Source organism: Kryptolebias marmoratus, linkage group LG4 (assembly GCF_001649575.2).
Source record: "Kryptolebias marmoratus isolate JLee-2015 linkage group LG4, ASM164957v2, whole genome shotgun sequence".
In the NCBI taxonomy this organism is placed as follows: Eukaryota; Metazoa; Chordata; class Actinopteri; order Cyprinodontiformes; family Rivulidae; genus Kryptolebias; species Kryptolebias marmoratus.
Window position 1 is genome coordinate 10,560,226 of NC_051433.1, and position 24,902 is coordinate 10,585,127.

General features: G+C 40.2%; 3 protein-coding genes across 4 annotated transcripts in view; all 3 read left to right on the forward strand.

The window, feature by feature from the left end:
• Nucleotides 1-2,563: 2,563 nt before the first annotated feature.
• Nucleotides 2,564-10,321, forward strand: LOC108231535 (migration and invasion inhibitory protein). Of its 2 annotated transcripts, none has more exons than XM_017408620.3 (9): nucleotides 2,564-2,844; nucleotides 3,945-4,111; nucleotides 5,155-5,260; nucleotides 5,340-5,451; nucleotides 5,567-5,646; nucleotides 5,743-5,869; nucleotides 6,927-7,023; nucleotides 7,680-7,799; nucleotides 8,969-10,321. In XM_017408620.3, exons 1-9 carry the CDS (start codon nucleotides 2,667-2,669, stop codon nucleotides 9,089-9,091), a joined length of 1,110 nt encoding a protein of 369 aa, XP_017264109.1. In that variant the 5' UTR covers nucleotides 2,564-2,666; the 3' UTR covers nucleotides 9,092-10,321. The 2 variants fall into 2 exon arrangements, with proteins under 2 accessions (XP_017264109.1, XP_024860107.1); XM_025004339.2 differs by lacking the exon at nucleotides 8,969-10,321 and adding an exon at nucleotides 8,077-8,229.
• Nucleotides 10,322-12,527: 2,206 nt separating this feature from the next.
• On the forward strand, nucleotides 12,528-23,937 carry tnfrsf1b (tumor necrosis factor receptor superfamily, member 1B). The gene is made up of 8 exons (XM_037975172.1): nucleotides 12,528-13,061; nucleotides 15,799-15,904; nucleotides 20,800-20,925; nucleotides 21,039-21,197; nucleotides 21,606-21,821; nucleotides 21,924-22,013; nucleotides 22,111-22,169; nucleotides 23,108-23,937. The coding sequence occupies exons 1-8, from the start codon at nucleotides 12,864-12,866 to the stop codon at nucleotides 23,636-23,638; spliced, it is 1,485 nt and encodes a 494-aa protein (XP_037831100.1). The 5' UTR covers nucleotides 12,528-12,863; the 3' UTR covers nucleotides 23,639-23,937.
• A 641-nt stretch (nucleotides 23,938-24,578) lies between these two features.
• Nucleotides 24,579-24,902, forward strand: part of trim62.1 (tripartite motif containing 62, tandem duplicate 1) — a 29,558-nt gene continuing 29,234 nt past the window's right edge. The window contains exon 1 of the mRNA XM_017408530.2: nucleotides 24,579-24,783. The gene's annotated coding sequence lies outside the window, so the exon portion shown is untranslated. The remainder of the gene's footprint in view (nucleotides 24,784-24,902) is intronic.

Sequence of the window (24,902 nt, forward strand, 5' to 3'; positions counted from 1 at the left end):
AAAGTCACCCGAGGAGTTTCAACAAAGATTTCTTTTTTTCCCCATGTGACCTACTAATATGGACAATCTGCTGCATGAACTGATAATATAAGACAAACATGCAAAACCCACAGTGGACAAGACATGTCACATGATTTGTTCCTGATTATTAAACAAAAATATAAAGCTTAATTTTGAGAATAGTTTCCTACTACCTTCCTATGAATGAGTAATGAGTAATTTCATGTTTTCGTTTGTTTTTGTTGCTGTGTCCGTTGTCCTAATGAGCAATGAAGTGTTTTGGCTGCAGGTGTAATTGCTTGGAGCCCAGCAGTGGGGGTGTAATTAGAGGGACAGGGAGGACTATATGACTTCATGACTGGCAGCGTTTAATGATAATGGGAAGCAACTCCACAATACTGTGGTCAGCTAATCACACTGGACCGGCCTGGACAGCTCTCAGTGTTTCCGAGCCGTGACTGGAATATTGAGCAGCAGTTCCACACCATTCGCTCTGCGGGGGGTTCAGCCTTATGGTTATGGCTGTGACCCGGCGACACCTGCATCGCTGTCATTAGTGCCACCACGGATGGACGGCTTTATTGTAAATAAACAAAAGCCACCCAGAAAATGAATGCAGTAAATACTACTGTCAACACAAGCACCGGTTGTCCTTTGAGTGGGAGAAATAAGTGCTCCGCATTCAAGACAGACGATGAATTTATCATCATCTCTTCATTATCTGATCGAACATCGTCAGCTTGCATTACAGCATCAACATCTACATAGTCATAGGCATAGCCAGCATTTTTATTTCACAGATCTTTTTTCATATAGATGGCAACTTTATGTTTTGGTTCGCCAAACTCCAAAAAAACAGCTCTTAAAAATCCTGAACTGACCAGCACAAATACAATAAACACACAAAAAAGACACAACAACGTCTTGTCTCAGATATGGACACTGGACCAGTATTGAGAAAATCTTTTAATTTTTAATACGACTGCAAAAGTACACACACAAATGCACACACACAGATACACACAAGGGCAAAAACATTATTGTGTTGTAATTAGATCTTTAGGAACTTCATTAACAGCAATCTGTGACAAAGAGCTCAGTTAAATTTATGAAAATTACCAAAGATAACACAGATTGACACATAAAATAGTATTTAAGCACCAAGAGGTTATTTCAAAAGAGCTATTAGCTGAAAACTTGGCATAAAGCAGATAATCAACTGAGGGATGATGAATCTCTTAGGCTCTGTTTCTTAAAGATAACACTTTCTGTACATCTGCTGTTGTTTTTCAGCTCTGGCTTTTATTCTTTTAATCCTCCATGTGTAATATTTGCACAGTGCTGTAAATGTAGGAGTGGTTTGACACATTTGCACAGTACGGTATTTAAAATCAAAAGCTTTCCTATTTTGTGTTTTAGCAGAGAAATCGCAACACACAGTGTCACCACTTCTAACTTTGACCAAAACAATAAACATATGTTGAAACAGAAACTTCTTTGTTCGCATCAGTGAAGATGAGGAAGTTTGGGGCGCTCTTCCTAATGACTTGTATCTTCGCCTCTGGGAAGTGGATTAGGAGGATTATGAACTATTTTCAAGCGATGTAAAAGTACATCTTGATGCTTTTGCTGATGATTTGCAGACATATAACAGTGATCGCCTGGCAGCCTCTGATTTTTATCATCAGTCTCTCATTTTTATGTCCTTATTTGGTCATAAAGAATGAGCTTGTATTGTCATTGCATGCAGTTTTGTCATTATTAATATTTGTTATTGCTAAAAAGAAAAAACAGACTTCCATGTTGTTTTTGGTTTTATTAATTTATATTACAATCTCTTCCTCCAATCCATAGGAATTTCCTCCAAGCTCTTTTGAATCTAATTTAGTTTTCTTGGACGCATTTTCTGAAGGTTTTCTTTAAGATGTAGTGAAACTATTCAGGCTCAGGATTCAGGATTTGTTCCGATCTTTGAACAAAATCCTGCTAAATCATTAAAAGGTGACAGAACATAATCCGCATTTCTGTTAGTGACACACAAACATATCAGCAATTACTTGAGTATATTTACTAAAATAATAAACACCCTAAATATTAAAAATGTAAAAAAAATCAATCGATCTGAAATGCAACACACCCAGTAACAAAACAAAAACATGACAGATAAAAATATATGCACAAGTATAATTATTTTAACCAAATTAAGGTCTGGAGTATTTAAAAAAAAAAAAAATCTGATTTTTAAACTTCATATTTTTCTATGCGATGTGTTAGACATTTTCCTATGTATTTTCCACAGCAATCTGAGAACATGGAGTTAAAATAGCAACGTTGCCTGATTAATACTTGTATAATTAAAGTTATTTAAATTTATGATCTCTACCAATGTTTTGCGTCGCAGTAAATACACAGCGCCCTCTCTTGTTCGAAGCTTTGTAATGCAGCCTATGTTAAATGCGTGCCTGTTTCTTTAAGAAACTCCTCCGACGGTTTACAAAGGCATTGTGGGTAAAATCTCTACAGCCAATCAGATCGCTGTTGTCAACGCGTTGCTAGGAAGTGGGCGGAGTCTGATTTAAAAAACAAAACAACGCTAATCTTGTATGTTTGTGTTTGTAATTTGGCGAAGCTGATTTTAATTAGCTCAGCAGACTTTTTTTGGCAGGATGTCCGCGGATCGACTCGAGGTTTTGCGGGAGCGCAACCGACGTTTGCTGACGCAGCTGAGCGGCTGCAGCGGGAGTCGCAAGCGGGGGAGGGAGGCCGAGGTGACGGTCACCCGCACGGAGGGAGGCCGCGGTCCTGCCCGGGCGGCCCTCGCTAAACCTTCCGTGAGATTTGCTGGTAATTAAACACGAAACTAAGCGAGCTGAAATAGTTGTTATCGTTTCAAAAGCGTTCGTTGGCTCGTTTGGAGGAATATGTTTATTTGGGTAAAGTAAGCACACAAAAGCAACAAAAAGTCCTCATTGCTAAGCCTTAAAATCTGGTCAGGTTTTAAAGATAAGGCAATAAACAAAATCAGTGTATTTTTTTATAATATGTATAGTTAATGTGCCCTTAATTAAAAATGTGATTTAACATAGACATTTGTCTTACTAGTTCTATTTTATTTTGCGTTTAGCTGCAGATTCACTCTTATATTTACTTTAATTTGTTTACAGACTTAAGACCAGCCTATAGTAGGTCAAACATCCATGTGGTTTTCATGTGCTGTGTTTACACTAAGTGCATACCCGCATTTCAGAACTGCATATCAATATATGTGATAAACACTTTCAAAGTGCACAAACAAGCCTTTTTTTCTGCTTGAGTTCATACTTTCCAATAAGTACCTTTTAAGTGTATTTACTTACGAACCTTGTGTTTTATGTAGTTTTAGAAGTAGACTGAAAACAAATGATTGACTAAATGAAATTAGTTAAATTAGATCTGCTAGAATAACACTTTTTTTTAATCCACCTTGCTTGTTGAGGAGTAAATAATTATAATCCAGGATTTAGTAATATAAAACAAATAGAAGTTCATAATCAAATTTAAAAAATAATAATTACTCCCTCACATTTTGACTGTTAGAAGTGCACATTTTTAACTATCACAGTTGCAATATTTTACCCAACTAAGGTTTAAAATTTAGGGCATGCACTTGTACCTAAAAACGATTTAATTGCAGTATTTGAGTAATATTAGATGTCTTTCTGTATTTGCACTAAAATGCTTGGGAGTTTTATTAAATATTAACCGCTGAATAGAGGCACTTTTAATGAGAAGCGAAGAGGAAATAAAAAATAATGGATAGCTGAGTGATGTTAATGTAGATCAGTGTAAACCAAATAATCATTCATTAAAAAGAAATTATTCTTCTGATTGGAACAACATACTGGGATGTGTGAATTGTACTGAACAGTCAGGTGAGGAAAGCTGTTCTTTGTGTTTTTGATCAGACACCCTTGAGACGCACAAAGTTTCCACACCGTCTGGGACCTCCAAACACAGAGGAGTAACCGCTGACTCCACGACGCTGTCAGACCCCTTGAACGACAACTATAAAAATCTACAAACTGGCAACAAATTACAGGACTCAAGGCTAAAAACTACAAAGACATGTCAGGTTAGTCACAGAAACCAGGTCTGTTAAGATCATCTCCTATTTTAGAAATTTTTTAACATAATTTAGCTTCCAGGAAGCAGATTATTAGTTTGTCCCAATGTTTTTGCAGTCACTGCTGTTTATTTTTGCAATTCAAAACAACAAAGAAGCATAGAAAAGTATTTAAATGCTATTAAAGAGGATATAAAATATACCTAAAATTAGAATTTTAATGCTTAAGACTCTATATTTGTTTAAAATGACTTTCACCTCAAAAACGTCTGCCTCAGAACGTTGTACATGCCTAGATAAAATTTGTTTTTATTTCTTGGCATATGAGAACTACCAGTCCAAAAAAACATTGATGACGTGTTTTCCCTGAAAGCAGCAGTTTTTTATGTTTGCCTCTCAGCTATTAAAACAAAAAAACAGACTCAGAATGTTTTTGACTTTTCTGCCTCTTGCCAGCTGGTTGTCATGTTACTTTATGGAAGCAGTTGCGTTTAACAACATGGGTTTTATGAACGTGTGATTACTTTGAAGAGGAAAAATGCTCCCGATATTTCTCTATAAGTTTGACGTGTGAAAGTGAGAGTTTGGTTTGCTTCCAATAGGTGACTGCTTTATGGTCTTTTCAGATTATTTTATGTCTAAATTTATGTTCACGTTGTGTGGGACAGTATCACAAACCAAAGAGGAGGGGAGTGGTTCAGTTAAAACCAGCCGCTCTGAAGACGGGGCTGATTAAAGAGCTTTTGTACTGTAATTATTTCATATTTTGGTCTATGCACGCCACAGAGATTTCATTAAGAGCAAGAAATTGTGTCAGCTTATGGAAATGGGTCGTGTGCCTTCAAAGTTCAAACCTGCAAATCAAAAATATGTCAACAGAATCCTTTAAATATGCATCAGGAAAACAATAAAACTCATTTTAAACAGTTATCACAGTACATTTTCTTCCTAGACAATCAATACAATGTGAGTTGCACAAATAAAAGTAACAGTTTTGTAGAAATAACATGAACGTGACGACTGCTAACATATTTCACGTCGTCTTTTTCTAGAGGGAGGCCAAAGGTCGAGTCACGTTTCAGTCCGATGAAGGCGAAGCCGCTCCAGCCTCATTCAGTCGCCGCTTACAGCCTTTGCTCGGATATGACTGGATAGCAGGTACGCCTCACTTGTTTGTCTGTCCAAGCCGATCCTCAAACAGACGGCTGACGGTTGCTGCTGGTTTTCATTTTGTAAGGAGTTCTGGATACGGAGGACTCGTTAGTGGAGCGATCTGACGACTTCTTTGACGACCTGCGTGTGTTTCGAACACTCAATAAAGATGAGTGTAGCCATGACGCACAAGCAGAGTAAGTCTTTTTCCTGTATTTTTGTTTTTTTTAATCACCCTTGTTTTAGATGATTAACAGTGGGCCTGTTCCTGATAGATGCTTTATAATCTGACTCTATTGGATCTACTTTTAGATTATTTGAGGAGAGACGTTTGGTCACACCACTCCGAACGGATAACGACGACCAAGGAGCGAACACGAACTCCCATCAGTGTAAGAGGGATTGTTTTATTTCATCAGCCTGCTCTCCTTTCCCTCTGTGTTACGGCTGAGCTGACGCTTGTATCTGCTTGCTCACCTTTTGTCCAGGCACATTCTCCTACAGGATTAACAGCAGACTGTTTCCTGTCCCACTTCACTCCCAGGAGTGCTGCCCAGTGTGCAAAAAGCCCAAATCCTCCCACCCTCACTCCGCTGCGGAACCAGCTCTTATCAGGTACTGAGGAGGTGACCTTTTAGTTTCCTTCTGAAAACACTGACAATTGACGGAACCTTTTATTGACCCCCGGGTGAAAAACATCTTAGGTGGGTTAAATTTAGATCGTCCCCGTTGCTTCAGAATAAACACAGAACCGACCTGGACGGAGTGGAGCTCTCGTCACCGTTTGAAACGTTACTTTCCGAACATGTTGTTCCACCTTTTATTTGGTTAGCATTGTTGCCTCACGGCGAGGAGGTCGCAGGTCAGATTCCCAGGTGGGGATTTTCTGCATTGAGTTTGCACGCATGTGTGGGCTTCCTCCTACATTCCAAACACATGCAAGTTAAGTTAATTGGCGAGCCTAAATTGGCTCTTTGTGCGAGTGAGAGCGTTAGCGATGTGTCTCTGTGTGGCCCTGCGACGGACCGATCTGTCCAGGGTTTACCTCCCCCCTCCCCCTTAGAGATGAGCACCAGGTCCCTGAGACCCTGAACTGATGGATGAGTGAGAAAACAAAACAAAGCACAAAGTTTTACAATAAAAACAGCATTTTATGTATTAAATGCATTTCAAGGTTTTTGTAAATCACTTCACTTTGCTTTGTCTTACATTAAGTGTGTGTTTGTGTGTGTGTGTGTGTGTGTGTGTGGAGGACAGCCTCTGAACAATCCCCAAATTAAATTAGCTGTAGCAGATTTTCATACACACATTTTGTATAAAGGTTTTTACTGACAAGTTACTCATTTTGATCAAATTTATGTATTATTATGGTGAATTTGCACTACTCAGACTCTGTCGTACAAAGTCAAGTATTCCTGGACTTAAAACTGTAATATTTAATAACCATTAGATCCCAGTTTTTATTGCTTCTGCAGTAGAAATAACCAAGCTGTTGGTTTGTTTTTAAAGCCTATAAACTCGTATGAAAGGGTTTGAGTGTTTTCCTTTCGTTGAACCTGAGCTATAAAAGACTCTGTATAAACATTACAGCTAAATGTATCATAGTGGGTAATTTTCTTTTATCACCTCATGTTAGATGTCTTTTTGCTTTCCTTACCATGTTCCTGTGAAGGGTCAGCATTCCTCGCTCTGCCCTCTCACCGCCGTATAAATACAAAGCTCATCGGAGGAGCAGCTTCGACCCGTCTGACAGTTTGGGGTTACCATCGGTGAGTTCGAAATGCCTGAAAATCATCAAGCCTGCTGTATGAGGTAATTGTTGTACCATTATTTTTCAAAATAGCACTTAGGTTCTGGGTTTAAACCCACCTGCCTGGTGTTGCCTTTCTGTGGAGGGAGTTTGCAAACTTGTCCTGTGGCTGCATCTCCGCTCCCATCATCTGAAGTGGTTTAATAAAAGGCAACAGAGCTTCTCCTTGTTTCTGGAGAGGTTTCACTCCTCGTCCAAAAGGCTCATGCAAGGCATATGTATGCAGAATTAACTTCACTGAGAGAAAAGCTTAAATTAAAAAAACAGAAAGTTGAAACAACAGTTACCATTTAAGCTTATGTCCACTTATATTGATATCCCAAAAGAATACCTTCCTCAAACTGACTGCGTAAAGATAATTGTTTAGTTTTTGTCAAGTCGGCAGAGCAGAAGGTTTGTTGTTTTACTGTACAACATAATGTCATTCCTGTCTTCAAGGACAGTCAGATGTTTCCTTTGTGGAAGAAGATAAGAGAAAAAAAACTGAAACATCTCATAGTTCAGACGGCTCCAATTCTGGCTGCCACTTAGATTCTTTTGGATATGTCAGAAAGGAACCTTGTTTATCTGCAGCCACCTCGTTCTCCCCTCATTAATGCGATTGTCCTTGTGCAGCACTGCCTCTCGGGCTGGTCCAACACGGGTCAGAACGTCCTGCCGCCGCCCAGCAGCCTCGATCTGCGGAGCAGCCTCCGAACGACCGACTCTGACAGCTTGCTGAACGAGGAGCCGGAGGTGAGGAACACTTCAGAGCTCGATTCTCTGCTGCATTACAACCTCCGAGGATCAGCGGTTTCAGATTAAAAAGCCTGTCTGCAAGTTCACTCTTTTTAGGAACTATAGGTCAAAGTTCAGATTAAAACTGAATGAATTCATTTTCTTAGGTCACCACTTAAATCATGAGCTAAATTCACAATTGCAATAGCATCTGTTGGCTTTTTTTTTATCCGTCTCTGCTCTGGTTGAGTCAAATGCCAGTGAGAAGTTTTTAAAATTTAGTTTCATCATTTAGGCGCAGCAACTGCAAAGCCACAGTCACCTCTCCTTCTGTCTTTGGATCTTGGAACGTCTGATCGTTTGACCTCAGCCTTCTAGATGAAGTGCGATGATGTAAACAATGCTGTGGTTGAGATGAGGCTAGACCAATAAAAGCTTTAAAAACCAACATTTTTTGCTCCCTTCTGTTGTGGCTTGTCACAGCGAGTGAACTTGTGCTGAAGATCTGGCAAGTGTTTTACGCCGGACGACCTCCCTGACGTAACCCGGGCTCGAACCGGCAGCCTCGGGATTACGAGACCGCGGCGCTGACCACCGAGCCAGTTAGGCCTGTAATAAACAGGAAGTCAGGGAACTTTTTCTCCCGTGCTTTGAATGGCCCCGCAGTTAAAGAGCAGGGGTACACAGATATGCTGTGTAACATCCCAGCAGCAGACAACCTGCCACCGAGGGGAAATATCATGACTCGTTTCTGCTTGAATTATCTCATCTTATCTTCTTTTCAGTTTGTAGCAGCCGTTCCCTGTCAAAAAGAACCGCTTATTGTCTCCAGAGTGAGCTCTGCTCAGTTCAGCTTCTCTCTGATTAAATCCAGCGTTCTTACGTTGAGATGAAGATAATATTAACGCCACTTGTAAATTTGCACAACACCGCCCGCCTGGCGCCAGCGTTCACGCCCATCCCGATGCTAAAAGTGAAAGTAACCTGATCTCATTGTGTATAGACATGATTTCATGTGTTCCGTGCGATGAATGAGGGATAAAGATGAATACTTTAACAAGGGGTTATCGAGATGCTGGGATAAAATTCCCATGTGTGCAAACAAAGTTTCCGAAATTTCTGTTTCATTCCTCTCGTGTCGCCCTCTCCGTAGAACAAAACCAACGCTGGTTTTATTATTTTTCCAGGATCTCCCTGCGTCTAAAGGAGACGGAAACGCCGACCAGATTGCAGATGTGTCTCGCTTGGCTCGTCACAACTTTCAACACTTCTCCCTGAAAAGAAAACTGGGATCTGACCTTATGTGCTGATGTAAATAATCACAGTTTGAGGTCGTTTTGACTTCACCCAGAATGATCTCTCTTTGTTTGTTTTTGTCAGTACCTCATTTCAGTTTCTGTTGCCAGGAAAGATACAGAATGTAAAGATTACTTGAAGTAAGAAGTAGTTCACAGACCTCCACTGTTGCTAGGAGTTATATTTTCATTGTTCCCGTTTTTGTTTCGTGCTCTGAGTTGAAGCTCGAGCAGAGTCAGATTTAGACCTCTCATGTGACTGCAGCTTTGTGGAAGTGAAGCAACAGGGTTCGGGGTTGCACCACAGTGGAAAGACGAGGCATTTAAGACGGCGGGCCGCTTTTAGAATCGCATACGGAAGGTGAAGCATTTATTGAACGGCAGCTTGCCAAATTCAGGAAGCCACGCTGAATCATCTCCATCAGTTTGCGTTTCCCTCGCCAGCTGCTTTTGGGTCTCATGTCCTCGCTTACTTCTGTTTTTAACTTCCTTACTGAGGGATGGAGAACGCTCGTCGTCGAGCAGAAGCCAGCCTACTGTACAGATGCTGCAGCTCACAGGAAACCACAACTGTTTATACTTAAAACTGATATGTACTGAGGTCCCACCTATGACTGCAGGCCTGGTTTTTAGCAGGTCAACGTGTTGAAAGAAATGGAAGGCTGCGAAATGTAGCCGCGTGGTTTTCTTTGCCATCCTGTTCGATTTTTAAACGACAGAATCTTGCTCTGTAAATCTTTGCCAGCGAGCTGCAAATCCAACGTGGCTTTGGGGCTGAACCTTTCAGGGAAGAGGAATCTTTTCCAGAAACGAACGAGGTGAAGAACGTTCAGCTCCTGAATACCGCCGGCCATTTTTCAGAGCGATGCTGCAGCTGCTTCTGAATGGAAACGTGTTTTTTTTTTTGTTTGTTTGTTTGTTTCAATATGTCCCACCTTCGTGGATGTCTTGGTTGTCATGGAGATGAATAGGATTTGAAAGCGTCTTGTGAATTATCACACCTCGCTGTAAAGCATCATTTCCTCCGAGTCTGCATTGTAGGCATGTTTTGATTTGTGAGGTCCGCACCGCGTTAGCGTGTGACCTGATGGGAATATCTGCACTTAGGAATGAAAACGCTTCCCTCCAGACTTGAACGACCTTCGAGTTTTTTATATATATATATATATATATATATATATATAAACCATCCTGCTGTACTTTCACTTCAGTAAGCTATTAGACACTTAAAAAAAGAAAAAAAAGTGGTACTAAAGGTTAGGGCTGGGGCCCGACTGAATGTTGTGAAATACCAAACAAGAGGTCAGATGATTTCCTGAAATCAAGTCAAAAATAAAGATGACTGCTGGCATGTGTGGGTCAGAACCAGAAAGTCTGAGAACAAGTTTCACTTCGTGCTGTTTGCACTGGCAGCTCTACATGTTGGTAAAAGTGATTCAAGGTAATTAAAACATGCAAATGGACAACGGGGCTGCTGCTGTCTCAGTCGAGAGACACTCTGAGGACGTGGGAGGGGAAAGTTTTTTGGTGAAATGTCAACGTCTCAGACAGGAACAAGCAGCTAGTCATAGGGGCTTGGCGCTGGGCACAACAGAAGCGCGTACAGTGCTGGTTCCTTCACGGTGAAGCGTTTCGTGCTGAAGTATGTTAGGCCACCTGATTTGAAGGTCAAAGTGCAGGTGATGTGGGGCTCTGACCCCTACAGGTGGTTTAGGTTTAATCTGTGCGGTTTAAAACCCTTGACTTGTGTGACTGTAAACACGCCGCGGCCTTCCACAGCGTCGGTCTGAAACACACATGGGTAAAGTCACATCTCCAATCAGCCCTCCACGTCGTCGATGTCCTCCAATTAAAACAACCTGAAAGAAATCAGTGAAGAGCTGCTTTATACTCGTGAATCTTGGGTTTGAGTCCAGACTGGCAGCGTTAAGGGCCATATGTCCTTATTCGAAGACTGAAAAAGCTTTGAAAGCTGCGTCAAACACTTGAACAGCAAATAAAGATAAAAAATAAATGACGAAAAATACAATTTTGCATGATAGGAGTGAAACCCATACTGTGTTCCGTTTTATTAAATGTGTGCTCCTTCCTTTTCTTTGACTGAAAAGTTGAAATAACAACATTTTTCCCTAACGAAACAACAGGCTGCTTATGACGGTGCACATTGCATGATGAGTTTGAGTGGATCTGAAATGCTGAGCATAAAAAAGAAGATAAAATCTAAATTCACTTCCTGTTTTACAACTTTTTTTTTTTCCCTCTTTGTTTCACAAAAGCTGCTCTGTATATTTCCCAGCACGTCATCCGTGAAAACAATGCTGGTAATCAGCACTGGAAATACCTTCTGCCCATCTAGGTCTTTTTTTCTTACAACTTCTGTTCTAATAAAGTTAATATGGGGGATTTGATGGCTGAAGAATTGAGCTGCTGTTGCTGAATATTGGATTTTCATTCATGTATTTAGTTTTAGCCTTAAAGCATTCACAAAACAATTCATGCTGTTTTAAATCTTTGTAGAAGTTTTTTTTTTTTACTCAAACAATAAATGTTTTTCCATGTGGATTAATTTCAAAGCTTTAGACTTTAATGGAAGTCATTGCAATGTCATGAGGACTGGTTAAATAAAAAGAAAACCATAAAGAAACAAAATACACGATTTCTTTTTCTCACATTGATGATGAACGTGTGGTTTATTTGTGAATGGTTATATGCTATATTTATGTTTATAATGTGTTTATTTATCTATGGAAAGAGCCGAAGTGTCTGAAAATGGGTCAACGATGGAAGAGCCATTTGGGATTGAGAAGTCTGACGTATTGATGCCGGGACGTCTATCTGTTTACTGACTTTCAAAAGTCCATAAAATTCACAAAGAATCCGTAGTACTGTCACACAACACACACTTTATTTACAACAGCATGTTGGCTGTAGATATATGCAGCTGAAATATGCACATTCTCTTCTCACCTCACGGCAGCTCGATGGGAAAAATATCTCAGGTGGAAAGAATCACAGAGCAGAGTTGTACAAACATTCAAACGACAACCTTTGGAGCGCGAAAGCACAAGAGTCGTTCTGAATGAAGTCTCGCTATAACTACCTGAGATTCAGAGATAAATATAAAATCAGACATCCGTTTGTTCGTGTGAATTTATCAGGCGAATCAATGTAAAACACAACTGGAAGCTGAATTTTTGAAAAATCTGTAGGGCTTTATCTGTACATCCATAAAATTTACGGACAATCAGCATGCGGTACGAATTTACGTTTATATTTGTCGATCGAAGTATGAACGAGATAGGTTGAAACTGTAAGTTTACCAGTCCAGAAGTAGTTTTGCAAAAGCTGTGCGTGTTTGCATCCCACTCCACCGTCTTCCCGCCGCTCCACCGCCATGCTTGATCCCCGATTTTTACTCTGCTGCCTTCGCTCACTTGCTTTTTAGCCGATTCGCCCTTGTAGCTCCACTAAAAGCCTTCTCACAGATTACCTATGCAGGCTGCAGCCAGCCCCGAAGGAGGTCAGTCACGTGACTCCACGTGGTTTTCGGCGGAGCGCTCATGTTTACATTGGGCGCGTACCAGTAGTCCGGAGTTCTGAATCATCGCATCTGTGGAAACTACAGCAGTAAGCTCTTTCAAACTGCACCACCTCACACAGCTCGAGGTAATCCTCATTTAAACTCTGATTTCAAACTTTGCAGCCGGTGCCTTTAACTCCATTTTCAGCTGATTGGGTTTCCGCCTGAATCAGCTGAAAGTCGCGCACCTTGACATCACTTGTGTGAATGTGGGTTACCGTGCCTGCTCGTTTCCTTCCTCCAAACACTCGTGTTGTTGTGAGGAAACTGCTCGGCTGGGAGTGTGCGGCCCGCCTCCATGAGGTGACAGAACAGCGCGCAGGCTGCCGCGTCCTGTCCTCTCAAGCAGCGATGAAGGATAAACTCCTACTTCTTCTGCTTCTGCTGGCCGTCCGAACCACCCAGGTAGGCTCCCGTCGCGCCTGCTTTTTTAATTTACTTTTTAATTGACTTATTATGTGTTTATCTGAGGCTGCTGACGTCACCCGGCCGGGATTTGAGCGCTGCGGTCCGGTCTCAGGTGTGAGAAACTGCTTGGATGTGTCCAAGTTTTAATGGTTTTGGGCGCACATTTCTAAAAAAAAAAAAAAAATGTGTTTTAGAAAATTAAATTAACTCTTTACCTCACAGAATATAAATTCTGTCCTGACAGCCTGATAAGTGTTGTGGGAATATAACTTAATGAATATCTGGTTTCGGTTCCTTAGGAATCATTCAGTTTCACACTTAGCAGCAAAAAAAAAAAAAAAAAAAAAGTGTTTGGTTTTGTTTGTTTGTTTGTTTATTCCTGGGGATGTTTTTCTGGCATGCACAGAAGAGAAAAGGCTGTAATAAGCTGTAAGAGATGTGGTCACAGGTCCTTCTGCTGAAAACCCGGGCGTCTTCCTGCCGCCTCTGTTTCCTGTAAATATGAACAGGCTCGTCTGCAGTCAGCATTTCTGCTGCTGTGGTGAGGCAGCCTAATGTAGTCAGGTGTGTGTGTGTGTGTGTGTGTGTGTGTGAGCACACACTCTGTCACGGTTTCCTTCACCACAGAGTTGTAGTTTGAGTTGCATGACTGCAGTGGCCAGAAGCTCCAATGGATGCGCCTCTAAATTTGAAACTAGAGCTGCTTTATTTATTTATTTATTTATTTATTTATTAAATCTTTTCATGTAATTTCTCGGATTACTTACTGTGTCTGCAGCAGAGAAGGAGGTGGGAGTGGGTGTGGGTGGTCAGGTACTAAAACGTGCTTCTATTTAAAGATAACACACCCACTCGGCCCTTCATTAGCAAACCAAAATAAAAAGTTGGTTTCCCGTTTGCTATTTTGAGCTTACAGCAGAAACCAGTGTAAAAATCCTTTATTTATTTATTTGTTTATATTTTTGACTAAACCTTTCCTGTTTTAGGGCAGGATTCCCAGAATCATTTGTGTTTGTTAAATAATGAGAGAGAAAATTGTTATTGCTTTTGTCAGAGTCTCGGGTTTACATGTACTTTAAACAGTTTGGGAAAACCCAGATGACAATGACGACGATGATGATGATAATGATAATGATGATTTAGTTATGGCTTTGGAAGCTTTAGATAGGTTAGTTGACAGCATCTGAGTTAACTGTGGGCACACCTCAAACATGGGGGTAATCTAAAGAAATCAGCCAAGCTATCAGGAAGAGAATCGTCAACTTGCACGACCCTGGTTCTTCCTTGGGTGCGATTTTCAGATCACTGAATGCTCATCTGTTCGAGCAATTATTCGTACGTGTAAACAGCACGGGAATGTTCTCAGGATGGAGACGGGTTCCGCGATTCTGAGATGAACGTGTTTTTGGTGCGAAATGTGTGCATCAACCCCAAAACAAAATCAGAAGACCTCGTAAAGATGCTGCTGAAGCTGGTCAGAGAGTCCTTATCCACGGTGAAACAGGTTCTGTGCCAACATGGGCTGAAAGGCCCTTCAGAGAGGAAGACGGCATTACTCCGAAAGCAACATGAAAAAAATAAAAGGACAGATTTCAGTTTGCAAATCCACAAAGGGACCTTAATTTCTTTGGGACATGCCCTGTGTTCTGATGAAACTGATACTAAACTGACTATAAAGATCATCGTTACATTCGAACGAAAGAGGGAGAAGCATGCAAACCCAGGAGCACCATCTTAACTGTGAAGTACGGGGGTGGCAGCACCATGTTGTGGATGTGTTTTGCTGCACGAGGGACTGGCGCAGTTCATAACATCGATAGCATCACAAAGAAAGAGAACGTTATGTGGAAATACTGAAGCAACGTCTCGAGATGTCAGGTGGGAACGTAAAGCTTGGCCACGAATGGGTCTTCAAACGGACAATGATCCTTGGCCTCCTGTCAGATTAGCAGCTTAAGGACAACAAAGTCAGTGTTTTGGAGCCTTCACAAAGCCCTGAACTCGGTCTTATCGAAGATTTGTGGGCAAACCTGACTCGGCTACATCAGTTCCGTCAGGAGGAATGGGACAGAATTCCATCAAACTATTGTGAGAAGCTTGAAGGAAACCCAAAACATTTGACCCAAATCACACAGTTTAAATACTTCCAAATACTAAAGAATACTAAATGTGTGTAAACCTGTGACTTTGAAGAAAGTTATACAAAATTGTCTCTCATTATTCAAGCATTTAGCAAACAGAAATAATCTTGGGGACACTAACTTATACGAAAAAGAAAAGTTTAATGCCAGACAGTGTGGGGATTTTTTTTTTTTTTTTAGGGTGAACGTAAATATCTGGTTTAAAGCGTACAGGTGGGCCTGACTGAAAGTGTGTAGGCCACAAAATTTAAAATACTTGGCAGTTGTTTTATCTGTATATTGTTCCTGTTGTCCGTAGAGAGATACTGAACCTTTGCAGGCCGTATAATTAAACCAGTCTTCTGTTTAATTACTTAAAGAACAAACTGTAATCTGGACGTAAACAAATCTCATCGGAATGAGGCTCCAAAATTAAGCTCTAACACAGCCAGGTGATATTTAAATGATTTAGTAAGATTATTTAACTTAATTGGAACTGCCCATTCCTGCCTTAAAGCAAGAGACGTAATGTTTTCTGTTTAATATCTAAATAGTTGTGTTTTAGAGAATTCAGAGTATGGTGAGTTGAACTTATTCATCTTCTTTTTCCGCAGGTCTGCTCTGTCCCCTACCCGCCGGGTTCAGGTGGAAAATGTCGCAACACGTCAAGCGAGTATCTACACGAAACCCTGAACGTGTGCTGTAAAAAGTGCCCCCCTGGTGAGTGCTATCCCGGAAACAAAGCAGAGACCGTAAATTTTTAAAAAATTTTCCCAAACTGACACTCATACTGATGCTCAGACATCACATTTCACTCTGACATGAGGCTGCTTTGTGACACACTGTGAAACGTGGTGGTGAAAGTTTGGGTGTGGAGGTGTGAGGAGAGAGAAAAATAAAAGAAGCCATCTACTGTAGATGATGTGTCCTTATTTTAAAACAAGATTATATTATATAAATAAATAAAAAGGATTTAAGTTAAATAAAATATACTTTGTTGTTCACTTGAGGGGGAGAAAAGAAAGCCAGCGCATTCAGAACATAAATGAAAACCAATCAGTATGATGTTAATGTAAAGTAGCATGACAAATTAAAAATAAAACACAAAAAATAAAAAGCAATCTGACAATAAAATGCAAGAAACAAACATATTTAATCAGAATGTTTCCTTATTTAGCAATTAGCTCCATGCAAATTTGATTTTGTTGCATTTCTCTGCATCCGAAACAAGATAAATACAAATTAAAGATAGATTAGGTGACTTAAAGCAAAGTGAGGTGCAGTTATGTTGTTTGTTAGAAACGTGACATAATGTGGGCGTGTTTCCTGACTCCCTCACAAAACGTGGCAAATAGTGATAAAAAAAAACGGACCTGCATATGACTTACATATTATGGAGATAAATGTAGACAGACCCAAACTTTCTTCACAGTTTCTTTTAGCAAGAATCTTGCACAGTGATTTTAAAAGAATAACGCCGAGTGCTTAAATCCACCAAGAAGTTTTCTGCATCCTGATGATTCGTTTGCATCAAACAGCATTCACGTTAAAAGTGTTTAGGAAAAATAACAGAAAAACAATTTGAGGTAAGAACTACTTTACTAGCCGTTGAGGAGTTTAATTAAGGGTGAAGGAGTGTTATTCATTCATTTATTATTTTTTTTTAATAAAGGATTTAACACAAACACTGTAACACACCCCACCTCTGATCAAGAAAAACCTGTTCTCTTTTTGAAATTATATATAATGTATCCTGTAGAGAAATGATTCGTTTGTTTACAGGAAACTCTCTGACTTGCTTGGAATACGTTCGTTGGTAGATAATTAGCGAAGATAGCTAGCAGTTGTAGGTTTGTGCAGAAAAAGGCGGCAGCATTGAATCTGTGTGTGAATCAGCCACGGTTATAAAAGGGATTTTTTTAACAGTATCTTCTCTTATTATTCTTTGTTGCTTTTATTAGGCATGGAGGTAGAAAAAACAACAACTGCGGTTTGTGTGTGATGTTTTATTGGCACAGAACATAAAAAAAAAACAAAGAACGGTGGTTTGTGTGAGGAGCAGGAATGTAGATTTACTTGGAACCTTCCAACAACTCCTTCCTCCTTCCTGCAGCGATAACTGGATCTCATGTTCCCGTTAATCTTATCTCAGTGAACACTTGATTGCTTAACTCCCTCTTTCTCTGTTGAGTAAAAGGAGCATGACACTAAGAGCCTTTTATCCTAAAAAAATGTGCATTTATTCTTGTAGTAGAGCAAAAAGGATAAAAAGAAGTTACATGTATTATCATTTTATTAATAACAAAATCAAAGCAGGTCCACACTAAGGAGACATTATGATTATTTAATTAGTTTGTTAGTTAAGACTGTGACTTTACAACACCCATGAAGTCTGTTAAAATATGTTTTATGTGAATAATTTTTTATTTTTATTTTCTGACCTAAAAGAAAAAACACACTAATAGTTTGTTGCACCACCTTTAGCTTTGATGACGGCCTGTATCAATGTGTTAATATTTAATACTGTATTTTCCGCACTAAAAGGCGCACTGGATTATAAAATGCATTGTCAATGAATGGTCCAGTTTTAACCTTTTGTCATATATAAAGCGCACCGGACTATAAGGCACATCGTCCCAATTTTTGTAACTTCACGCAGACCGCGCACGCCGCGCTCCGTTCAAAATGGACGATTTTGGTGCTCTAGCGGAGCCGGTTCGCCTGTATCAGCATTTATATGATCACAAAGATAATCAAACGGTTCAAAACTCACGGAAGGATACCGCACCGACATAAGCATCAAGTATAAACGCCTACACTGCCTGCTCAGGTCCACGCGCCACGCGCACGACACCACAAAGCATGACTATAACTGAGCCCTAATGCTGCAAGCTGTGCGGCTTTGTGGTTTACTAAAGTTATGCTAAAACATTACAACTTCTTACATATATAAGGCGCTCTAGATTATAAGGCGCACTGTTGATTTTTGAGAAAATTGAAGGCCTTTAAGTGTGTCTTATAGTCCAGAAAATACAGTAATCTTATCCAGTGTTACATTTATTTAAATTAAGAGTTGCTAAATTAAGAGTCTACTGGTAATGGGATTGAGGATTAGTCTCAGATTCAGTTTGTTGTCTTTCTGTGAAAATGTAGCATAAATGCTGAGTGCTAGACTATAGCAAAACTATAGTTAAAAGCTAAAAAGGAGCAAAAGAAGACAAAATAGAGCAAGAATGCTGAAGTAATTTTCAATGTTTTTAAAGAAATTTAAGAGATTTAAATGTATTTCTAAGGGGAATTCTTTTGTAAATGAAGTTGAATAATTTAAAAAGTATAAAGGCTACAAATACTAATAGTAAGAGCACATTATTACTGATTGAGACAAATGTTTTGATATAACAATGGTTATGTGAGCACAAGCAACATGGATGTAGTTTGATTTCACCAACGGAATAAGAAAGAAACTATAAACAGCAAACCAAGAATGTGAACGCTGAGTCATCAACTCTGACTCAGCGTTCACACGACAAATAAATAATTTGACTTCTTCTTGAAAACTTTTCCAGAAAGTTTCATAGACGCTCGGTTTGGGTGAAGTCTCGATACAGTAATCCATACGTTCTTAAAAAAAAAAACGTTCACTGTAAATTTAACGTTTTTGCCACAAAAAAACATGTAATATTCTCCATATTGCACAAAGTATGAATTGGCATTTCGATTCTGATTTAGTGAATGGCTTATACCAATATGCTAATCTGGCTCTGCCCACATTTCACACTCTCAGCGCTTTCTTAAATCATCCTTTGAATCTGTGGAACTGACTCATAATGCACTCATACCCAGCAGTAATAAATGTCCCAGTCAGCGAGAACCCGGGAGCTTTGGCAGCAGATTACTGACAGGAACTTTAAACACGGGCTGCGTGTTATTTGGAAACCCCAGAAGTCTCAGCAAGTGAAGGTTAGCAACCCCGATGAATAAAAAAAGTTACAGAACGAAGGCTGAAGTCGGTTTTGGTGGAGTGTTCTTTCGTTACTCGCATCTTCAGAATAGAAACAAAAAAAGAGTGGGGTCGAGAGATAAAGGGACAACGCATTAAAAAATAAAAAGAAAGAATCTGTTTGATGTAAAATTTTGCTGAGCTCGTTGGGGCATCGTGTGAAGCGGTAAACCAGCAGTGACGTTATGAGCCCAGGTAGCTGCTAACCTCGCTGCTTCGGCGCCTTGAGTGCAAGAACCGAGCTTGAAAGTGGGACAGGAAGTGAATGCAGGGGAAGGAACATAAAAACCTTAACCTTAACAGAGCTCCCTTCTCACCTTGATAACTTTCAGTTTTAATTAGCGTTGTAGGGAAACTTGTTTGATTGTGAAGAAGATGCCTGAAGCGGAGACCAGTCTCCTCTCTGGTGTTTTTGTGATATTGCCAAATAAACCCAATCCACTTTTACCATAATTTTCCATTTGAATAAGACAGAAGAATGTTCAGAAGCTGGATTTATGCTATGATAGCCATCTTCACAACAAAAACACCAAATAGCTCCTTCTGTAAATTGCCAGCGTCTCGTTTTCTTGGCTCCTTGCAGCACCTGAACGTTAGCTGTGGAGCTCCGGGTTGCACCGAGTCAGGATTGGTTCCTTCGATGTTTCATGGAGAGCACCTGGCCTGTCTGACCTCTCCTTTCTGAGAGTGTACGTGGCACTCAGATTCAAAACAGAAATCTTCAACAAAAGTGCTTCTGACACGCAGCATATCGACATGTTAACATTGGAACGAGGCAGCGAGTAGCGTGTGAAAAAGGTACTTTCTGACGTTTCATAGCTTTCATAGTTTGACCTCGATGAATCCTGGCATTTTTCATCATTTTTGACCAGCTTTATCCTTCAGTGCAATGATTTCATTTTAGTGATCCAATGAAAACATTTTTGGGCACACAATATTGTTGGATCTAGACGCGAAGCATCTCCAGATTATATTACTGTCCTCACTGGCTTGTATGGTAAACACAAAATCACTTTTAGCTCCCTGTAAACCTGAAACCTTTTCAATTAGCTTCACTAAACAATAGTTTCCTAAGTCTACACCGGTGTGTTGTCCTGATACCTTAAATTGGCACGTCTGACCTCTCCTTCACTGTGTGAGAAAATACTAATTCTTCAAATATAAACGTTTCTGTGGAATTCCCTTTTGACTGTTTTTAAATTCGATCTCACCAATGGTTTCAGCTAATCTCATCACTGTGACTCAAGGGGGTTTCCCCGGCAACAATTCTTCCTTGAAAATGTTTCACCTTTATCTTTTTGTTTTTTTGTTTTTAGGTTTTTATGTGTTGGGCAGTTCTTAATCCAGTCTTTGCACTTTCAGTCTTCTTAGTAGTTTTGTTAGCTTGATGCAAACCAGTCATCTGACCTTTCTGAAACATAGGATGTTTTTTTAACACATTGTCGAAGGAATGAGATGCTACTCATTGCAGTTGAAGTTAACCGACTTCTAACACATCTCTGTCATTTCCTTATTGTTCTAACAGGAAACTATTACCTGTTTGCTTGGTTAAATCCACGTTGACTTCTTTTGCTGATACAATACTTGTAAAACGACTAACTGTATGTTTTCACAGGGTATCGACAGGCCACCGAGTGCAGTGAAACTACAGAGACTTACTGTCAGCCATGCCAACAGGGGCGGTACACAGAGACCTGGAACTTTTCGCCAAACTGTCTCTCTTGCCTCATATGCAAAGAAGGTCAGTACGCGCACAGAACACTGAAGTTACAAATTTAGAAATATTTATTTATTGTTTAGCTTTACTTATTAATAGCTACTGTATGCGTCTGTATACATTTCTTGTTTACCCAGAAAAAGGTCTCCAGTATTCCCAGATCTGCACCACTACCACAAAGTCCAAGTGTGTTTGCCAGCCCGGGAAGTTCTGTGTGATTGGATTTAAAGACCCATACTGCTCAGACTGTATGAGCTACACAAAATGTAAACCTGGTTATGGAGTTGTAAAGCCAGGTAAACACAATCCTTCAGACGTCACTGCTTATATATTTACCGGACATGGGATTAATACGTCTATGATTTGTGCTATGACTTATATTGTTTATTGAAGAGTCTATAACAGGAGTGTCCAATCCTGGTCCTTGAGGGCCACTATCCTGCATGTTTTCCTTGTTTCCCTGCTCCAACACACCTGATTCAGTGGTTAAATCACCTCTTCATGTTCTGCAGAAGCCTGTTAATGACACACTGATTCAAATCAGGTGTGTTGGAGCAGAGAAGCAAGTGAAAAATGCAGGATGGTGGCCCTCGAGGACCAGGATCGGACACCCCTGGTCTATGACGTCCTATTTTTTTTACATCAGAGGTAGATGTTGTGCTATGAATTGTTGTTTTATTGTGAAATGTGTGTGTTGTTATCAGGCACGCTGAACTCAGACGTGAAATGTGGGCTCTGCCCAAATGGGACATTCTCCGATAAAGATTCCCACACCGATCCCTGTCGGCCTCTCTCAGTGGCTGTGGACACAACTACAACATCCCCGACGACAGTTCGGGACACCACCTGTCAGTCTGACGGGTTTTCTGTTTCAACAGTGGGATCCAGCCTTTCATCTAAAAGCCATCTAAAAGACTGGGGTACAATCAGCATTATCAGACTGTTACATCTGATCATTTCCTCAATATGCATGTTTGTTTAATGTCTTATCAGAGTTGCCATTGTCTTTATTTCTCCGTTAGTTCCAGTCATTGCTGGTGTCACCGGACTGCTAGGGTTTCTGTTCATTGTCATTCTCCTGCTGTGTCTTTACACTCGAACCTGGAGAAAAGGTAACACAAAAAAAATTACATCCATCTTCAAATATTGTCACGGTTTCACTTTATTCCTTACCTTGACTGAACATCTGTCGATTTCTGGTTCTCCTAGATTCTGCAAGCTTGCAGCCTAAAGTAGATGCAAATGGAAACTGTGAGACTACAGATGAAGTACGTTTTGTCTTGTTGTCTGTGCAACAAACAACTGCTTTTTTTATAGACACCTCTGCAATCTACTGCAGTTCTATAACACCAGGCAGCCTTAAATTAACCACTACAAGCTGAAAAGTTCAGATATTCTTAAACAAATATCACTTACCTAAACTATATTATAAAATTTGTGAGGGGGGCTTCATTTCCTTCTTCTTTAAGCTGAAATTCAGTTTCAAAAGAGAAATTTGTACTATTTTTTTTGCTTTGGAGTGCTTTTTACATTTTTACATTAAACATAAGACTGAAAATCTAATTTAGGAAAGTATTAAAACATTTTACATTTGAGTTATTGTTCTACAACTTGACTGAAGTCATTGGCCATGTTTAGGAAAGCATAGCTCTGTCTGTATAAAGTCTTTTAGTTGATGATACATCTGAAAGTGAAATACAATATATGTCAGGAGATCTGTATGTAGATCTGTAATATGGAATTCTTTCAAGAAGAAAATTTCAAGAATACTTTTGCTGCATTTAAAATGCTCAAAAGCTCAGCTGTATTAATAATTCCCAGTAAACTCCATGTGTTTCGGTCTATCATAGGGCTTTTAAAATCTGACTACTGAAATGAGTAATCAGAGATAAATGATGATATTCCCTCTGTGAAGATGGGAAAATTCAACACAGGCAGCCTTAGCTGCATCAATCCACTCATCTGGTCCGTATAGTACAGTGATGAGAGAGATTGATGGATAGATGCAGAGAAATATGGAGCAATCCTGAGTGAAAGGCTTAATTGTTCTGAATCTCAGGCTGAGCTGAAGGTTTGTGTTTGTCTGGCAAAGAATTGTACATTTACTGTGTTTGTATTAGAGTTAAGTTTACTGCAGGTCTGTGAGCTCGGTTGTGTTGATTTAAGGAACGCTGAATATTAAACTTTTTATTCTTTCCACCTGCAGGTTGGCCAGAACTACGTGGTGGAGTCTAAGACGACTTCATTAACGCTTACCTCACCAGAACAGGTGCGTCTGCTAGAGAAAGGGAGAGAGGGCGGCGACCAAAATCAATGCAGCAGCAATTCTGAAACTTTACCCAAAGCAGACGATTACACCAGCCATGACTGCAGCAGCTCTTTGCATCCCACTTCAGCTCCTAACAGTTTGACCTCTGCCCTGTCGGAGCCCATGACTTTACTGTCCAACACGGAGCTAGCCAGTCCTCAGGCCAGTGTCCCGGCACAGTGCTCCTCTCAGCCGACCAGCCCGCAGATCGTCAGCCCAGTGACTAACAGTCCCCACGTCAACGTCAACATCACTTTGCACATAGGAAATGGGTCCTGCGGGAGCCCCCCATTTAAATCCACAGACTTGAGCCAAGAAGAATATAAGCTTCCCTTTGGACAGGAAGAGGAGTCCTTCAGCACCCCACAACAAGAGGCGGGAGATCTGTCGAAGACGTCAGTCCTAGAGAGTGTCTATTGCAATACATAAAAACTTCAGAATCATGATTTTTTAAAATTATGTTACAGTGAAAACAGCTATGAGCTGTTTTCCCAGGCGTAGACCTAAAAGCTTTGTTTTTCACCCATATCAAAGTCAGCACCTGTGACTTTAACTTGTTATATATGTGTATATAGTATCTTGTACATAAATATGTGAATATTGTTTTTATTTTACTGAGGTAGTAATGCAAGCCAGAGTTATAAGTCTAATTTCAATTAAGTTTTTTTTACATTGATGTACTATATGAATTGTGCAGCAGCCGCAAAATAAAAGAGCACTCATTTGGCCTTTCAGAGCTTTACCCTAAATCCCATACAGCACATTTAAAAATGGTATGTTAATTGATTTGATGTTATGAAAGAAAAGGGAACAAAAACCTGGAACATTGCACCTGATGAGATATGGTAGAAACCTTCACAACTGTCTATATGCTGACAAGAAAAGCAAATACCAACTGAAAGCAGATCTATCCCCAAGGAAAAACTGAACTTTAAAATCAACCTTCCAAGCATTAGCTTTGTAAAGTGTGCACCATCAGTCTGTTTTATTGAACAGGTGCCTTCGTCTCTGCCGTGCTTCCTGCGGACGCGGCTGACACCTGCTGGTCGAAGACGAGCACTGCAGCTCGATTTCACGAACGCTTTCAATTCACAAAACCATTTAAACCCACCCAGACGTTAAAGTCACTTATTTTTATATTTATTTGAGACGACTCGGAAACTAACTTGTAAGTCGAGCTATTTATTCCACAAATTAAGTTTATATGTGCATTTTTCCCCATATTAGAATCAAGGTAAACTGCTAAACAGTGGACGAGAAAGGAGAGAGGAAGTGTGAGCCATTCCATTATTAGAAATAGGGGGGGTGGATTAAAATACACATCTTCGTTTAAACCTTTACGTCTCATATTAAGGCGCAAATTATTTGAATTACGTCTTGTAGCCCTGCTTATATATTACTATTTTCTTTGTCGTGATAAAAATCTAGTTGCTTTTATTTTTAAAAAACCTAATTTGGGACGTCATCCCCCCTGTTGATAGGCGGGGTTGGTCGCATCTGTTGCCGCTGTGTGTTGCTCTTCTTCCTGAAAAGACACTTGTGTTGGAGCCGCCGATGTCGCTACGAGGAGAGCGGTAGGTTCGGGCTTGGGGAGGGGGTATAATGTTCCGCTTTTATTCACCTTTCTGTGTAAGAATTGCCGCACGAAGTTCCGTCTGCTCCATCCTCGTCACGAGGAATGCGTGTTGTGATA